The sequence below is a fragment of the Harpegnathos saltator genome, unplaced genomic scaffold (genome assembly GCF_003227715.2).
Source record: "Harpegnathos saltator strain DR-91 unplaced genomic scaffold, Hsal_v8.6 scaffold534, whole genome shotgun sequence".
NCBI classification, from domain to species: domain Eukaryota; kingdom Metazoa; phylum Arthropoda; class Insecta; order Hymenoptera; family Formicidae; genus Harpegnathos; species Harpegnathos saltator.
This window is the reverse complement of record NW_020230354.1, coordinates 894,889-911,976: the sequence shown is the minus strand read 5'-3', so window position 1 is coordinate 911,976 and position 17,088 is coordinate 894,889. Positions and strand designations below refer to the sequence as shown.

General features: G+C 58.4%; 1 protein-coding gene across 3 annotated transcripts in view; it reads left to right on the top strand.

Moving 5' to 3' along the window:
* Eip74EF (Ecdysone-induced protein E74) overlaps nt 1-17,088 on the top strand; it is a 205,822-nt gene that overhangs the window by 157,663 nt on the left and 31,071 nt on the right. For all 3 annotated transcript variants that reach the window (XM_011139419.3, XM_011139418.3, XM_011139420.3), the window contains 3 exons: nt 3,050-3,310; nt 6,444-6,611; nt 7,084-7,320. In XM_011139419.3, coding sequence (XP_011137721.2) covers nt 3,050-3,310; nt 6,444-6,611; nt 7,084-7,320 — 666 coding nt within the window. The remainder of the gene's footprint in view (nt 1-3,049; nt 3,311-6,443; nt 6,612-7,083; nt 7,321-17,088) is intronic.

Genomic DNA, 17,088 nt, shown 5'->3' with positions numbered 1-17,088 from the left:
AATGCAGCAGGAAGGAGGCGCGACGACGTTCCCGGACAATGCCGGGGAGGTACACGCCGCGCTGGCCTCCCGGGAGGAGCCTTGAGGCGTTCGGCGGGCGCAAACGTGTCTCCTATTCGCTCTCCCGCGCAGTGTGGGTCTCTAAAAATAAAGATTACGGTGCGCCTCGCCGTGCGATAACTCTGAGAATCTCGATTGACAGCGATGGGGGAGGGGACGGCGGGGAGAGCCCGGTGGTGTACACAGCGGCGCCGCGACACAAGGGCGCGTATTGTCTCGAGGAAGGGATGGAAAAGCGAGGAGGCGTTCTCCCTCTCTCTCTCTCTCTCTCTCTCTCTCTCTCCCGCGGCGAGATTGCGGCGCAACACGCGAGAGTAATGAGCCGCGCACTTTGGGCAACGTAATGCGCTCGATTGTCCCGGTTGTAAAATGTGAAATTGCTCGTCCCTCGGCTCGCGAGCTCTCTTTCTGCAATCTCGGAGGAACGATCGCGCGGCGAAATCATAAATATCCGGCGCCAGTACGTGTCGGGGAGCTTTCGCAAGCGCTCGCAAGCCGAGCGTTGCCGCGCGTTGCCTCTCTCGACACGTTGCAATCTCGCTCGCTCAATCCTCCCGCCTCCCCGCCGCGTGTTTTGCTTCTCTTTTCGTAGCCGTCTCTCTACTCTCTCTCTCTCTCTCTCTCTAGTTCTTCCTCCCTCGTACTCCCTTTCGCTCTCATCTTCCTCCTCGCAGCCTTCCCTCCGGCCGCATCGGCGCATTGTCTCCCCGATCCGATCCGGGAAGGCGGGCGGCCCCGCTCGGCTTCGGCAGCCGTAAAGCTTCATCTGCCGATTTATCGATCGCGATTACCGAGTCGACGCACGAGCCCCGGTGGCCCCACGGTGTGTGACATCAGTGGTCCTCTCCGACTCGCGACAGCCGCGCTACGTGACTGATTTTCGTAGGCGCGTGCAGTCCCGAGCGGACTGCGACGTCGCTTTTGTCCGAAACACGCTTCCTCTCGCAAGCGCGCCGTCGATCGCCGACGAGAAGGATTATTTTCGTCATCCTCCGCCGCGCGATGCATATTCCATCGTCCGCGGGAATTCGCAGAGGCGGCCGATCACGGAGGCGTCCGTCGCGTTTCCGCGGCGCCTCGCGCGAACGTCGTTATTGTAATGTCACGGCTGTGTCGCGCGAGGAAGCCGCGGCGCTGTGCAATTTGCACGCACAGCGCAGGTGAATATTGTTTACGGGCGCGCACCGCTCCCTGTAATCCGCCGTACAGCCGCGGCTTTTCACGCGATTCCTGCGTCGATCCCTGCGAGCGCCTCCTCCCTCTTCCGCTTTGCGATTTATCGCACGGCGCATCGGCGTTCGAGAGAGGATTATCCCGGCGGACGCGTCACGTCGCGTCGCGTCGCGTCGCGTCGCGTCGCGTCGCAAAATGCTCGTGGGGAATTTTCGCTGCGAGAACTTGACCCACTTCACCGGGGGGGAAGCCCTGCCCGCGGCGGGACTGAGAGAGACTAAAAAATTGCTGATGCCACCGAGATCAGTTATTATTTGTTTTACTCCCCCCTAATTGTACCTTGTTTCAACAAGGCAAGAGGAGCCCGTTCGCGCTAACAGGGCGCGATATTGCGATACAAAACGATTCTTCGCGGAATGACTATTTATTTATTTATTTATTACATTTATTTCGATCGATCGTCCGCCACGCGCGCGCTCTCGGAGAGTACCTTTCTAATCCGTCGTGAAGTCGCCGATACCCGCCGACCTTCCGCGCGCAGAAGACGGCAAGAGCGAGCGGGGACTTCTTCCAGCGTGAATTCGCGCTCACCTCGTCAGCCGAAGGGAGAGGAAGAGGAGAGAGAGAGAGAGAGAGAGAGAGAGAGAAGCCTTCGCGCATCGCGTCGGATCGCGATGGATAGATGGATAGATGGATACACGGGCGGCTAGTTAGATCGATAGATCGGGTTCCAGTCGGGCGCTCATTGATCGCGCTGCCGGCGCGCTCGCCATTTTCCACGGCGCATTTTTCGGGCCCGCTGCCGCGAGAAATTGCTTAATGAAGCCGCGGCTCGGTACCCGCCTGAAAGGAAGGTAGAAACGTTGCAGTGGGTCAAGGAGAGACGACGCCGGCTTTCACTTCCTCTCGGCAACCAGAGCCGCCAGAGAGCTACCAGGCGGAGAACGCCTCCTGTACGCCCCGGCGTTTCTTTTTATATTTCTTCGTCTCTTTTCCTTCTTCTGCCATCCTCCTGCTCTTTTTCCTCGGCCCGTCGTTAGCCTCGCTCGGCTCCCGCCCGAGTGTTTATCCGTCTACGATTGCGTTTCGTTATTTCGGCCGACATGACAGAGACACATACAGAGAGAGAGTGAGAGAGAGAGAGAGAGAGAGAGAGAGAGAGAAGACGTGTTCGCGCGGAGCTTTTAATGGACGCCAAATAGCCGGCACTTAACCTGGTCGGGCAAGAGGACGTCGCGTTGCGCGGGTCACGGGAAATGACTTATCTCTTCGGGGTTTATCACTTTTTCGTCCGTTAACGAGAGAGAAGTCGGCGCTTCACTTTGCACAGAGCACGGCGGAGCACTGCGACGAGCGGCCAGGAGCGTCGCCGATTCCGCGGCGGCCACTAAAGATTGCACCTATCGCTCAACGAGACGGGGAGGAAGTTTCCCGCGCAGCGCCTCTCGTCCGCTCTACATATTATTCACGAGATTATTCCCTCCCCTCCCGCCCGCTTGGCGGGGCGATTAACATCGTCGGCCGCGGCGTCCGATAACGCGCGATAATGTCACCTGGCTGTTCTCTCCGGCGATAACTCGTTAACGCGGCTGAAGGCTGATAGGCTCGCCTCGCTCGTCAGCGGTATCTTCGTAACGATAATAGCTTTAGCGTTCTTAGGCGGGAGACGGGAGAAAGATCCGTCTTCGCCTTGTCCGTCGCGTCGTCGTCGGGGAGAGACAATCCCGGCCGAGCTAACCCGGGACGCGCGGACGTCGATTACGAGTGTGCCGGCCTGTCGAAGCTGAAACGACGCCTCTCGTTTGATCTGTTGCAGTGGACACCAGGGAAGTCCAGCCGCACGACACCGGCGAGAAGGAGCAGCTGGGTCTCGCGAGCGTCAAGGTGGAACCGGGCTCCACCAGCGCGACGACCACCAGCAGCACCGGCACTCGCCTGCTCCATGGCATCCTCTCGCAGCATCCCCAGCAGCACGGCCTGGGGCTGCAGAACGGATACGGCCGGCACTTGGCCGGTCACGCTCAGATGGGCCAACCGCCTTACACCACTGCCGCCATCGCCACCACGAGTACGCCAGGTGAGTCTGCGAGAGAGAGAGAGAGAGAGAGAGAGAGTGGACATGATTCTCTGCCAGGGCATCGACAACTTTTCCGCGCCCCTTCGGACGGAGTTTTCAAACGGGGTTTCTAAATCCCTCAGATTGTGGGATCGCTCGGCCGAGCGGCATTTTTCTCCGCGGATCCTTCGGAAATCCCGATGCCCCCTCGGCACCTCGTCGGTGCCCGCGGAGGCTCGTCGCTGATCGTCTGCAGGATACACGGTGGAATGATAAATTTTCCTTCTTTTTTATACATTTCTCCCCGACAAAGTGGGATATAATGTAGCAGCGGAGATAATGATAGGAGGTGATACGCGGAATACAACGGCGTGAAATAAAGGATGCGAAGAGTCCGGGCGGGGGAGGGGGGGAGAAGGAAAGGGGGGAGAGAGAAACGAACGAGCGGGGAAGAGATATCCGATGAATTTTTAATGGAGTTTTAACGCGTGACGGGATAAAGCAAATAAATAGCGTGGAACGCACGCGCGTAGACGCGAAGAGCGGCGGCAAAGAGAAATAAACGCGCGACGTGAGCAACAGCTTGATGGATCACTGGCGGTCGGATGGGAGAAATAATGCGGGATAAATTATGTCGAAACGGCGCATAGGTAAATAAAATAGACAGAGTAGGAGAGCGAGCGAGAGAGAGAGAGAGAGAGAGAGAGAGAGAGAGAGAGAGAGGGATAAAACGAGCCAGTCGCAACGTGCGCGCGCGCGCGTAGAAAGTTTCTCTCCCTTTCCTCGCTGTTTCCCCATGCGGCGTCTTTTTTCTCTCCTGGAAACCTGATTGCAACGTCGATATCGTTTTTTAAAGGAGAACGATCTATTTCTGGGCGAATCAACTCGCGACGCGAGCCCGACCGACATCGCGTCCCCGCGTTTCGGAAACCCAATTATCCAAGCAGGCTTTTGTAATGCGCATTTGGGAAGCGTGACGCTTCCTAAATGTCTCGCGGATACGGTTCCCCGCTCGGAAACATCGGCGGGAGAATCCGAGCGGGAGTAATGAGATTTCGCGGACTGATATTTGCGAGCGTGTAAAACAAAGCTCCGATTTCCGTTAATTGGCTCGCCGCGCGATAGATTCCGCGTAAATGGCTCTCGTCGCCGAAGCGACAATCGCAGCTCGATTAACTCGTTTCGTTTCGACTGATCGCACAAACGTCGATCGCCCGCGTAGTCGCTCGCTAATTGGCCGAGAGGGAGACACAGAGAGAGAGAGAGAGAGAGAGAGAGAGAGAGAGAGAGAGAGAGAGAGAGGGAGAGAGAGAGAGAACAAGAGAAGGGTAGAAGCGCAGAACAATAACGCGTAATAATAGTCGGTCGGAAGAAGAAGGTAAGAAAGGCCGCGATTTATTCGAAACAAGCGCGGCGGTAACACGACGCGAAAATCAATGACGGCGAAAAATACACGCCTTGCGCGATACACAAGGAGCGCGGATCTGCGTCGATTTCACATAGCCGTTATTGCGCAAACGGAAAGGTAGGGGGAGAGAGGGAGAGAGAGAGAGAGAGAGAGAGAGAGAGAGAGAAGGAGGCGGAAAATATTGTACGACAGGGAGCGGTGAACAAATCGGCGGAAATGTTGCGCGTTCGGCCGCGGAAAAATTCGGCCAGGAGTCGATTCTTAAAATACCGACTCGATCGCCGTTGCACAAAAGCAGCGCCGGTCGATTCGGCGAGACTACTCGCGGCTTATCGACTTGCGCGGCGCGCAGGTCTTGCACGATCGCGCGTTTTGCATAACGCGACGATGACGGCGATGATGACGACAAGAGGGGGCAGAAAGGAAGAACAAGAGAAGGAGAGCTCGTGTGGAAGAACCCTTTGGGACTCGTTTGAGACGGTTAGCCGCGCTGCGGCGCAGAGAGAGTGAGAGAGAGAGAGAGAGAGAGAGGGGGGGGAGAGGGACCGTGGGAAGAGCGAGCGATATGCATACCCAATGACCGGATGACCTTCGGCCGTTGCATAAAGATGCCTTTAATTGACGGCGCGCGCGAAAACACGTTCGGCCGCGGCCCGACGACGACGACGGCGCTCGATAAAGCCGAACGAGCCGCTGGACCACCAGCTCGATGGGCCACCTAATTTGTTTAAAGCGGCGGACGAAAGCGACGGGCGAGCTTTAATTTAGGGGCTGGCAAAGGGGACCGATCGATCGTTCGTTCATTTATTACGTCCGCGTAATGCCGGCGATTCGGTAATTGGCGCGCGGTGCAGGCTATTTCAGCGAACGTGCCGACGATAAATGTGTGTGTGTGTGTGTGTGTAGGTGTGAGGGGGTTTCGGTGACGTCAAGAGGATCGCGCGCAAGTATCGCGAAATTTCCATGACAAACAATGTTTTCGCGAAAGCGCGATGTGCAGCGGCCGCCGCCGCCGCCGCCGTCTCGAAAAGGCGAGACAGGAGATGTCGGGTCTCTCGCGCGCGGAAAAAAGGAAGGAGAAGAAAGAAACGAGCAGATTAGGAATTTCGGTGCACCCTGTATATAACGAAAACGAAAACGATTAGCATACACCGCCTCTTGAGCCCGCAAGACGCGAGAGTGAAATCCATCGGCGGTGCCGGCGACGTCGTATTTGTGATTTCACACGAAGAAGGATCTCTCCCTCGTCCGTCTCTCGTCGCCTCGCAATCACGCGGGACGCGCATCGAGGCGCATCGATTCCGGCGCGATTTCGGCGCGTAGGACGAGGAAGAAAACCGCTCTCGCCGTCTTCCGCCGCGCCGCGCCGCGCCGCGAGGCACGGCGTGTCATTTACCCGGGAATAGACTGCGCAAAATATTTTCCCTTTCGCTCGTCTCGTTAAGCGGCTCCTGCAAATTGCGCCCCCCTCCCGCGACAAGGGGGTGTCGCGAAGGAACAACAGTTCCCGGAGCTCGCGACATTTTTATGCGCGGCACCCCGCAACCTTTTGTCTTATTTATCCCGCGACGCTCTGAGCGAAACGGGATCTCGCGGGGGATTAATCGACGCTCGCACACACACACACACACACACACACACACGCGCGCGCGCGCGCGCGTCTTATCGTCAGCCGTAAACTCCGTCAGGGAGCCATTTATCACAGAGGACGCGTCCTCCTCCTTTCTGTTACATGACTGGAAACAGGAAGCGGATCACTGCCAGCGAGCCCAGCGGACAGTGGAGTCAGCGACGTCGAGTCCAGCACGTCCTCGGGCGGCAACGAGGACGCGAATCTCTTACTGAAGGCCAGGCTCAATCCTAATTCGTCCCTCCAGCCGGGCCTGGCGTCTCATCACTCTCACTTGTCGTCAGGTGAGCTCATTATCTCGTTGCTCAGTATCGCTCTGGCGCGTAGCTGCGCGCGCTTGCCGTGTAAAACCGTGGAAGCGATGGCGCGAGCGAGGGGCGGCGGCGGGGGGGAAGGATATCTCTCTGGCTTTGCGAGCTCCTGCGGGACTCCCGCGGTCGGCTCGCGTTTGTAGTCGCGCGCGCGCGCGCGCGACCGGCTTCTTCTCCCCGCGAAGAAGCGTGCGCGCGATCGCTCCGACGCGACGGATCGGTCTTGCCGATTAATCCGGATCGGATAATGCCGGATCGGTCCGCCTCACGAGATCGAACTTTCGTTCTCCATTGTCGCGCGCGCCTGGCCGTTGTCTTCTTGTCGCTAATCTGCGGGAGCAAGCGTGCCGCGCGGCGCGCGATTTCCGCGCCGCTCGCTCGCGCCAGACAGGCAATTAAACGGACGTTTTCTTATCGCGCGCCTCTATCGATTGTCCGACAACAGCGCTCGGCAGATCGGCCTGCCACAGCCCCGGCGTGTACCAGTCGACGGCGAGCTTCCTGCCGCCCTCCTATCATCCTCATCAGCATCATCCCTCCCAGTTCCACCCGCACCGGGGGAGCTCGCCGCACCATCAGCACAGCAACCACACCATGGGTCCGGCGATGGGGCCGCCCCACCACCATCATCACCATCAAACGCAGAGTCTGCAGCACTTGCATTACCGTCAGCCATCCGCACGTGAGTGTTTGAGCCTCTCTCTCTAACCCTGTAACTTGTTAAGCAGCGCGACAGCGCGGCGCGGCGAGGCGAGGCGAGGCGGCCGAGGCTTCCCACGTCGGCCGTTAATCGCACCATTTCGGCTGATTGCGCGCGAGTAACAAAGCAACGAAGTCGAGTGTAAGGGCGAAAAAGTGGGTGGAGCCCCTTGGGGGCCCCGCGGCTCTCCACGCGACGCGACGCGACGCGACAGACCGTCGCCGATACTTCGCGGCGGCAATCTCGAAAATTGCCGCGCGCTCTCTCGAAATCCGTCGACACGGTTCTCCCGGGTCACGGGCGTAGCGTAGGTAGCGTGTGAGACGGCCTCTCGGTTGTGCCTCTCCGCTGAGATCTGGAGGAAGACGATCGGTCTCTCGTGGTGAGCCGCGCGTGTGATATTCAGCGGACGTTGAGAGCGTCGGCGCTTCGTTAAAATTCCGTCGCCGGCTCGCCGGCCGTCGTTGAACGGCGGGAATTAAAAAGCGAAATAGAAAAAGAAGGGAAAGATGAGGGAGAAATGGGGTGGACGGGGGGGTGGGGAGGGATAAACGTCGCATCCCAGAATTCCAACGAGACTCGGGGAACGCACCCGGCGATACATAATCGTCGACGAGCAGCGCGCCAGCGCGTGTGTGGCTCTCCGAGGCTTTCAAAATTTCACGTATCACCCCGTATATGGTAGCACGGGCGGATAGCGATCGAAATAGATTTCCAGCAAACACGGATCCAGGCTAGTGCGGTAGACTTACCAACGAGGCGGGCCTTTTCTTTGACCTCGTTTACTTATCGGCAATTTCGACGATAGTAGATGTATCTCCGTTCTCATCGCGATCGATCGGCCGGGCGGAGGGGGTTAGGCGGAGGGGGGAAGGGGGCGGACGAGGAGGCGAATACTCGATGAAACAGTGATTTCGGTATCTCGCGGTGGCATCTGAGGACCGGATCGTCGTGACGTAACGGCTCTCGCGGTAGCCCGAGAGTTTATTTCGACCCGGTGGATATCGATTCGATCGCCGTCGTCCAACCAGACGCGGAATATTTTCGCTTTTGACGGCTCACGATTCACGCGGGCGGGCGAGCGTAAGGAGGAGGAGGAGGAGGAGGAGGAGGAGGTTGTACAACGATGACGACGACGACGATGTCGTGCGCGATTTAGCAATCCCGCCGCGAAAGCAAGACGTCGCTTTTTATATTGGACGCCAACGTAAAAGCCGCCACACCGACCGACCGACCGACCGACCGATGCGAGAATATTTGATTTTCCGCGAATGTACGAGAACTACGCGCGAGATTAATTCGCCATCGGACCGGCGATTAGGAAATATTGATGCTCTCGTCAATTAATAACACGGGAGCGCACCGCGAAGGCTGACTGGCGTAAAGGATAAAAAAAAAAGCGGGGAAAGAGGCAGAACGTTACGAGCGACAGTTTTATCGGTAATAATTTGACTTTGGATCCCGCGGAAACTTGAAAACCCAGCCGTTCGCTCTCTCCCCCTCCCCTCCCCCCCCCGCCCGCCCGCGCTCTCGCTCTCTTTGGGCTCGCGCGCGCGCGCGGCGGCTGAAAATAAAATAGCGAACGAGATACGAGAATGTATATTGATGCGATACCAATTTCGCCGAGAGTTGAATTTTTGCTCGCGCATATTTTCGAAATAGACGGGGGAACGAATTCCACCCCTCCTCCCTTCCTCTCTCCCCTCGGGCGCACCAATTGTGTCAATTTAGGTGGCGGCTCACTGACAGTTTTCTCTTATTTTACACTCGCGCTGCCTTATATTACCGCGCGCCGGCTCGCTGATAAATTTATACAGCTTTCCAAATATATGGACGCTGACCGGCCTTTCAGTCAAAGCGGCGCTCCGCGCGCAGCTTCCTGCGCTATTTTCACACGACGTGGCGCATTCGCGATGTATTGTTTGCGCGATGTCGAGAGGTGCACTCCGCATTCGGCCGGTCGGTTCGCTAAAATATAACAGAGAACGGCAACGAGGAATTAATCCCGCAGACTTCCGGCGCTTCTCCGAGCGGGCGAGGGATCGTTTTATCCCCGCGACGACGACGACGACCCGGCACAATTCTCCAGGGCGCAGGAAACGTTGTTAAAAGATTCAACGAGAGAGAGAGAGAGAGAGAGAGAGAGAGAGAGAGAGAGAGAGAGAGAGAGAGAGAGAGAGACGTAAACGCGTCCGCGCAATTCTCACGCGCGACGCGCTCGGAAAACGTCGCTGTCGCGAGACCGCGCGGACTCGGGCCGAGTTTCTCGACCGAACGAACGAAAGCAGGAAGTGACGACGTCGCGATCTAGTGCGTCTAAAACGAAACTGCGACGGAGAACGACTTCCCCTCGGCGGCAGATGCCAAGTGAAAGGATTCGCCCCGTCGCCGCGGAAAACTCGGCGAGGAGAGCGATCGCTCGCGACTCTGACGAAGACGCGCGCTGCAGTCTTCGCTGTTGACGACGACGACGATGACGATGACGGCTATGCCGACACCTCCGTGGCGTCTCGTTCTCGTGACCCACTTGCCGTTCTCCGATTCGACGGCCCAGATTTGCTTCCTGCCGCCAAAGCGGCTCTCCGTCTCCGCTCTCTTGCAGCCGCACGCGGATCTTGGGAGATGCAGTTCTCTCTCTCTCTCTCTTTTTCTTTCTCTCTCCCTCCCTCCCTTCCTTCCTCCCTCCCTCCATCCGACTTCTCCGTTTCTCTCAGCGCTGCGCTTCTATTGCTCGTCGCGCGTTACTGTTGATTTCTATCGTTAATGCGGCTTCCCGTGAAAGACTCTTACCATCCGTTTCCTCTCGGCTTCCGTCAAGCTGTTAATCTATCCGGCAATCCGGAGATCCTCAGCTTGCTCCTCAGAGATTCGCGAATGATGGAAGCTAGCGCGAGTTTCCATCTGATCTCTTCGTTTCGCAAGGCAAAATCGAACGGAGACCACGCTCGATCTGTCGGAAAAGCGAGATCGGGCAAGTTGGACGGTCCTGAAATCAAGGACGAACGCCTCGCAACAGGATGGGGGTGGTCACCGGGTCGCGTGGTCATCATCGGGGCTTTTCGGGCCACCGCTGCACAGGGCAAGTGTTCGCAGAAATTAATTACGGGACCATGTGAGTCGCAGCAGCCGCGACGGGGAGGGGGCAGGGGGGAGGCTGCACGGCGTCGTGCGGCATGATTAATCAGGACCGCGATCTCTCGCGCGGCGGCTTTTCGCCGGTTTGTGCGGGCTCGCGTCAACCGACAGCTGATCTCGTCGGGGTTGCACCTGGCCACCGCGTGATTTCCAGAGAGAGAGAGAGAGAGAGACCAGCCGCGCGCTCGGATCGGCGCCAAGGTTGCCTCGACTCGGCGGAGAGCCGAGCGACGAGCCGAGAAGTGAAAAGCGCGCTTGGACGTAAAATCGCGGTGAAATTCTCTCCGCGTGCGAGAGCGCCGAGTATCAATTATCGCCGCGCGAAGACCGGTGGCGGCGGCGGCGGCGGCGAGGGGAAGAAGATAAAGAGGGCGGAGGGAAAGAGCGACAGAGCGAGAGAGTGAGAGGGGCAAAGGGGGATGGAGAGACGCGCATCGGGCGGAAGCGGCCAACACTCGTTGCGTTTTATTACCATCGTAGGCTGCAATTGCCACCACGCTGGCGCTCGACAATGAGATCGAACTTTCCCTAATTGAAAGTATCTCCCGCGAGCGCGTGCCGTCGCCGCACCGTGGCCGCATTCAACCTTGTTTTTCTTCTTTTTTTTTTTTTTTTTTTTTACGACGTGCCTCTCGAGAGACGCGCATCGTTTCGGCCGGACGGAAAAGTCGCGGCGTTAACAGCCGCGTTCGGCCGTAATTTGCGGCTGCTCGAGACGCGGTAATAAGAGAACGCCCTGATGAGAACTGGCGTTGGCCCGCCGCGGGCCGTTTTTTCGCGCCGCGCGTGCTCGCGCGGAGACTGTTGATTAGCCCGTAAAGCTTCGGCCGCAAAAAACGCAAGGCGCGATCGATGCGCAACGACAATCGTAATTTCGTTCCAACGGCCGTGCGAAATTCCACGTCTCGCTGCCCCCTCGCCCGGGAACCTCGTCCTGGACGATGGCTCAAAAAGCGCGCCGCTCAAGATGACGCAGGACACGCGTCGACGTGCGGACCAATTATGCGGTTCTCTTTGAGCCGCGAGAGCTCGCGGAAGTAGCTGGTAGCTAAAAACGCTCCTGCTCCTTCCGGCCGGATCTTCAGTCCGCGGAGAGCCTGGAGAGGAACCGGAAGAAAAGAGGAAGAAGAAGAAGATGAAAAGGGGAGGGAACGGCGGGAGGAAGCGAGTCGCAGGGGGAGGGGCGGAAGGTGAATCTTTTTGGATCGCGTTCCTTCTCTATTTCGAGAAAAGAGGGTAGAGTTCGCGCGGCGCTCGGAGGGGGAGGGGCGGAGGGAGACGGAGGAGAGAAGTTCGGCGAGGAGGAGCGGTGGCGACACACCGCGCGCGCTCGCTCCGCGGCGAACGGCCCGAGGCGTGCCGCGGAGGAGCGCGGTGCGCCGCGCTGCGAGTAAAAGTGTGCCAGATTGTATAATCGAACGTGAATAAGCAAAATGTTACGCCATAGTGATTTGGTAACGTCGCCGGGTCCCCCTTCTCTGCCTCCTCCTCTTCTTCTTCTTCTTCGTCGTCGTCGTCGTCGTCGTCGTCGTTGTCGTCGTCGTCATCGTCTTCCTCCCCGCAGGCGAGCATGGCCGTGTTCCCATTGCGGTGGGCGCGAAGCAGGCTGCGTGCTGTCCGACGGAAAGCCGCAACTCGTCGAGGGCTCGCCGCGATCCCCAAGGGATTTCCGCCCTTTGCGACCTTTGCGTTCCCGCGATCGCCTGGGAGATCGCGCGACCGATGGCGGTCATGGGCGACGAGAGGAGGAGGAAAAACGCAACGGGCGCGCGTCACATCGGTGCTTCGTTGTCTGCCATGCGCGGCGTATTACACGGCTTATTCAGCGTCGACTTTCTACATGGCTGCGCGCGCGCGTGCGAGCGAGCGAGCGAGTGAGCGAGAGACAGAGAGAGAGAGAGAGAGAGAGAGAGAGAGAGAGAGAGAGAGAGAGAGAGAGAGATACAGACGATTATTTTCCGAGCCGACACTTTGCGCCACAGAGCGAACGGTCGGTCGGCGACTTTCACTGATACACTTGCCGCACGAGACGCTACCGCGTGACAATGGCGAGCGCGTCGACCGACGCGTCTCGTATCGAATGGACTTTGCGTTAGCGGCATTTTTTATCGCGCACGCGGCCGCTGCGAGATATTTAGCGATGGAGAATAAAAACGTGTCGTAACGGAACGTGTATGCGCGCGCACGAGAGAGAGAGAGAGAGAGAGAGAGAGAGAGAGAGAGAGAGAGCGCTCCGTTCAATGAGCCTCTCCGCTGGATGGAAATCGCGACGGTCGTTCTCGATCCGTCGCGATAACGAAAGCGGCGAATGCGATCAATGACGTTTGCCGAGAGCCGCCGCGCGCGGCGCGGCGGGAGAATCCGTGAGCGAAATGCCAAGCGGCTGCGGCGTCGCAATTTCGCGCGCGCTGCAATTCATGTCAATCGATGGGAAATTAACGAAGTCAAAATTAATCGCTTAAATTAGATCTGCGCTCGACCGATTCGTATTTAGAAGCGCGCAGCGGGAAAAAGCTCGCGCGCTTTTCGTTTCGCGGCGGCGAACCGCGGCCGCGCGGCTGCGAAGGGGCGAGGGACGGGAGGGGAGGCCGGAATAAATCATCGGTTTTAATGGAATTCTGTTCACGCCGGTGGATCTTTCTCGGCAACGTTACGCGACTCGCCGCCGCGAGTCGAATAAATCTCGCCGGATTCGGATCGCGGATCGGCCCGGGGATTCACCGCATCGCCGAGCGCGCGCACGCACGCACGCACGCGTGAGAATTCGCACGCTGCCAAAGCCTGCATTTTCCGCGATTTCGCCGCAGCCAATTGGACATCGGCCCCTTTTATCTAGTTCACCGTACCACACAAACATTGCGAAATTCGGTAACGGCGATCCCGGTATAACTTTGTATATACGGAGCGTCCGAAAATGATTTCTCTGCTCCTCTGCTGTCCCTCCCTCCCTCCCTCCCCCCCATCCTCTTTCTCTCTCTCTCTCTCCTCGATTGATCGCAATTCGAGACACGTGTCGAAGAGGAATCGATCGCGATTATTAATCCGTTACACGAAGAATGCGCCTCCTCGGGAAGCCAGCTGGCTAAAACTGATGAACGTGTTCGTTCATTCGGTTCGGCCGAACGAACGATCGATAGGCGCGGAAAAGCGGCGGGAGAAGGCAGCTCGCGCAAAGTAGAAGGTAATCAGGGCTGCTTATCGAGCGGACTGTTTGCCCGTCGTCGCTCTCGGCCCGCAAGACCTCTTTCTTCTCTTGCATAGCGCGGCGCCATGCAGCCATGCGGACCGGAATAGCGAGCCCCCTCGGAGGGGAGGGCGGGGGGAAAGAATAGCATAGCGCGACGCTATTTTCGAGCGGAGGATCATCATCGAGCTGCGATTCGTCGCGCGTGGCATTAGCGCCTCGGGAACGTGTGAAAGACCCTTTAAGCACGCCGGGAACGAAAGCGAGGCGCGCGCGCGCGCGCGCGCGCGCGAGAGCTGTGCGTCGTTGGCCAACGCCGCCGCGGCCTGGCGTGGCACAAATTTTGACGGCGCGTCAAGGGAAAGTGTTACAAGGCTTCGAATAGGCGCGATAGAACGTTCGGCAGCGCGATATTGTGCTTCCCCCACAGCGCTAATCCCAATCCCGCTCTCCTCCTCTCTTCGCGCTCAGCGCGCGCACCTGTGTGCGGAATCTCACGGGAGAGCCGGCTCTCCGTTTGATCTCTCGCGTCTCGCGCCGGGCTAATCGAGCTAATTCGCTCGGAAGATTCGCCCCTGTCGCCTGTCGGCTGCGAAAGATATTCCGTTGTTCGAAATGATTATCGCAGTCTCAGCCGTCGCCGCCGGCGGCGGCTCGCGTCTCGTTTCGTAAACGCGCCGCGTTCCAGGAAAATGACGTTGGCGCGGCGGCGGCGGCGACTCTCGCGCGTTTCGAAATTGTCACGCCCGCGGAATTCACGAATACGTTTCCCTTCTCGTGACCCGCCGCCGAGCGATTCGCCGAGCACGCGCGTACCGTGTCAAGGGCGAGTCCGAGTTCTCCGCACGCGGATCAGCGAGTATCAATTATATTCTGGAATTGTACGGGAGCTGACGTCAAAATATAGCCGCCGCGCATACATTAGCATGCTGATGACCGAGAAGTAGGTGCCGTCCGAGTCCTTTTGCGGCCAACGGCGGAGAAACGGTTTGAGGAAACGACACCGCGCGCTCGCTCGCTCGTCGGCGAGCTCTTTCGAGCTTTCGCTCCGGTGCGCCGGAGTGTCAGAAGGCGAAACGGATCGCATTCGTGACGCGCGGACTTCTGAGCCGAGAGAGAGAGAGAGAGAGTGTCGTTGCGGCTCGCTTCTCGCGGGACTCCTCGGTTCTGCCGGGCGACGTTTTTGTCCGCGAGGGATCCAGGCTCGAATTAATGAATCGCGCGCGCCGCGCCGCGCCGAGCCGCGCGTCCGTCATGTCCCGCGCGCGACCCAGGTATGATTCATTGTTTCGCACTTTAGAATCTCTCGCGCTTTAGGTTCCCCCTGACGGTGTTCCCGCCCGACAGAAACGCGAGCGGTGCCTCTCTACCAGCGGTGCGAGAAAATGCACGAAAATGCGCGCGTCTGGGAGGCGCGGGATCGAAGATGTCCTGGTTGCCCTAGATCAAGTACCCCCGGGATATTTTTAAAAGAACGCCAGACGCGCGCACCGACGTAATTTGGGCGCGCGCGCGGCCGCGGGCAACGAGGGGCCGAGGGGCGGTGAGAGAGAGAGAGAGAGGGGCTGACAGAGGGGGAGGACAGCGAACGCGGCTTTTTACGATGGCACCGCGGGAAATGGAAACGGAAAAAATAGAACGCGCCGCGAATTCGCCGACGAATAACAGCAGCTTACGAAAGAGGAGCAGGGAGGGGGGAGGGACGGCGAAATTTCCGCGTGCAGCCTCGCGCAGAGACGACGACGAGAAAGATCGCGTGTCGCGCGCGCGGTATCGAGAAAAATAACGGAACATCTTCCCAGCCGTTTAGCCGAGGCATTCGTTTGTATCCCGCGAATTAGCCAACTTAGGGTGTCCCCTCTTACCTAATCGAACGCCGAAAACACGGCGAATTTGGTGCTGTTTAACGCGCTGGATATCCATCGGCCGCGTCTACAGAGCGCTCCCGATTTATCGCGACGATTCATCTCGCCGGGACTTACGAGTGAGATTATGTACACCGGCCATTTGTGTGTTAGCCGTGCCGCGCCGCGCCGCGCTGCCGAGGCGCCGTTATCGCGAATCAGAAATTGACGATAATGCCGGCACAATAAACACAAACGTATCAATCGACTTTTATCGGCCAGTCGCGGTGCGGCAGCGTGATTTATGTAATCTTGGCGAAATTATCTTCCGCGTTGTACGATGTTGACACGCTCGCTCTCTCCCCCCCCCTCTCTCTCTCTCTCTCTCTCTCGGTGTTATATCAGATATTAATATCGGTTCTCACGCGCGCCGCAGCAGTATTTTTTTGTACGCGCGGCAAGATTAAGTTTATTTTCGCGAGTCGTCATTCGGTCGCGGCCGGACTCCGCGAGAGCGAGAGCGACAGCGAGAGAGAGAGAGAGAGAGAGAGAGAGAGAGAGAGAGAGAGAGAGAGAGAGAGAGAGAGAGAGAGAGAGAGAGAGAGATAGCTCGGCTCTCGAGCCGTGCAAGCGCGATTTTGTCGCATTCCTCCACCGCCCCCGGCCTCCGGAACCTCGCACCTCGCGGAAGATTACCGGAGGGGAATAACAATCTTTTTACAATTGCTCAATGTAAATCGAGCCGCACTTAGTACAACTGTCGGTTATCAGTCACCGCGCGAGCGTCTCGCGTTTACAGCCGAGCATATTTTTCCGCTGCTCGCGCGCGCGCGCGATTGAAATCTTGTTTGGTACGGGCGCGACCGATGGCCGATAATACGATAATACGCAGCGGGGCGAGGCGTTGCGCGTTGCACGCATGATCGATCATTTTTGCGACTCCCGCTATCTCGGGCGAGAGCAGCATCGCAGCACTGTCGCAGGCGGGGCGACGCTGGTGCGTCCTCAGCGGCGACGAAAGTGACGAGGAGGAGGAGAGGCGCGACGGGTTCAAAGTGCCCCTCGGTCAATGTGTGCGTTTTTGTCTTTCTGTTCGAGAGCGTAACGAGAGAGCGTGACACACTCGCGCTTCTCATCCATCTTGGGCGCTTTTGCGCGTCCCCGCCGAGCTGACGTGGAAAACGTCACAACGCTCGGCCGGAGGCGAGTAGTCGGCCGCGCTCCTGCTTTGTCGTCGCGGCTTCCCGTCCCCCTCGGGAAAAATCGCGTTTCCCGCGACGTGGCCGTCGCGCGCGAGGGAGCCGTTCGCCTCGGATTCGACCACGGGCGTTTCGCTCATGTATTTTTTCCCGCGCCCTTGACACGTATTTAGCGGATCCGAGGCGGATTCCCCGGGTGAGCGAGCGCGTGCGTGACTTCTCGTCGGCCGACGATGTTCTTTCCCCACCGAGCCGGGAAAGATCGCCGCGGCGCGGAGACGCGCGTGCACAGTCGTCTCTCGCCGAAGGAATTTTCATCAAGTCGTCGACGCGCGAGAGAGCGCATCTACGCAAAAGGCAGAAGCGCCCTGTGCAAAGGTCCGCGCTG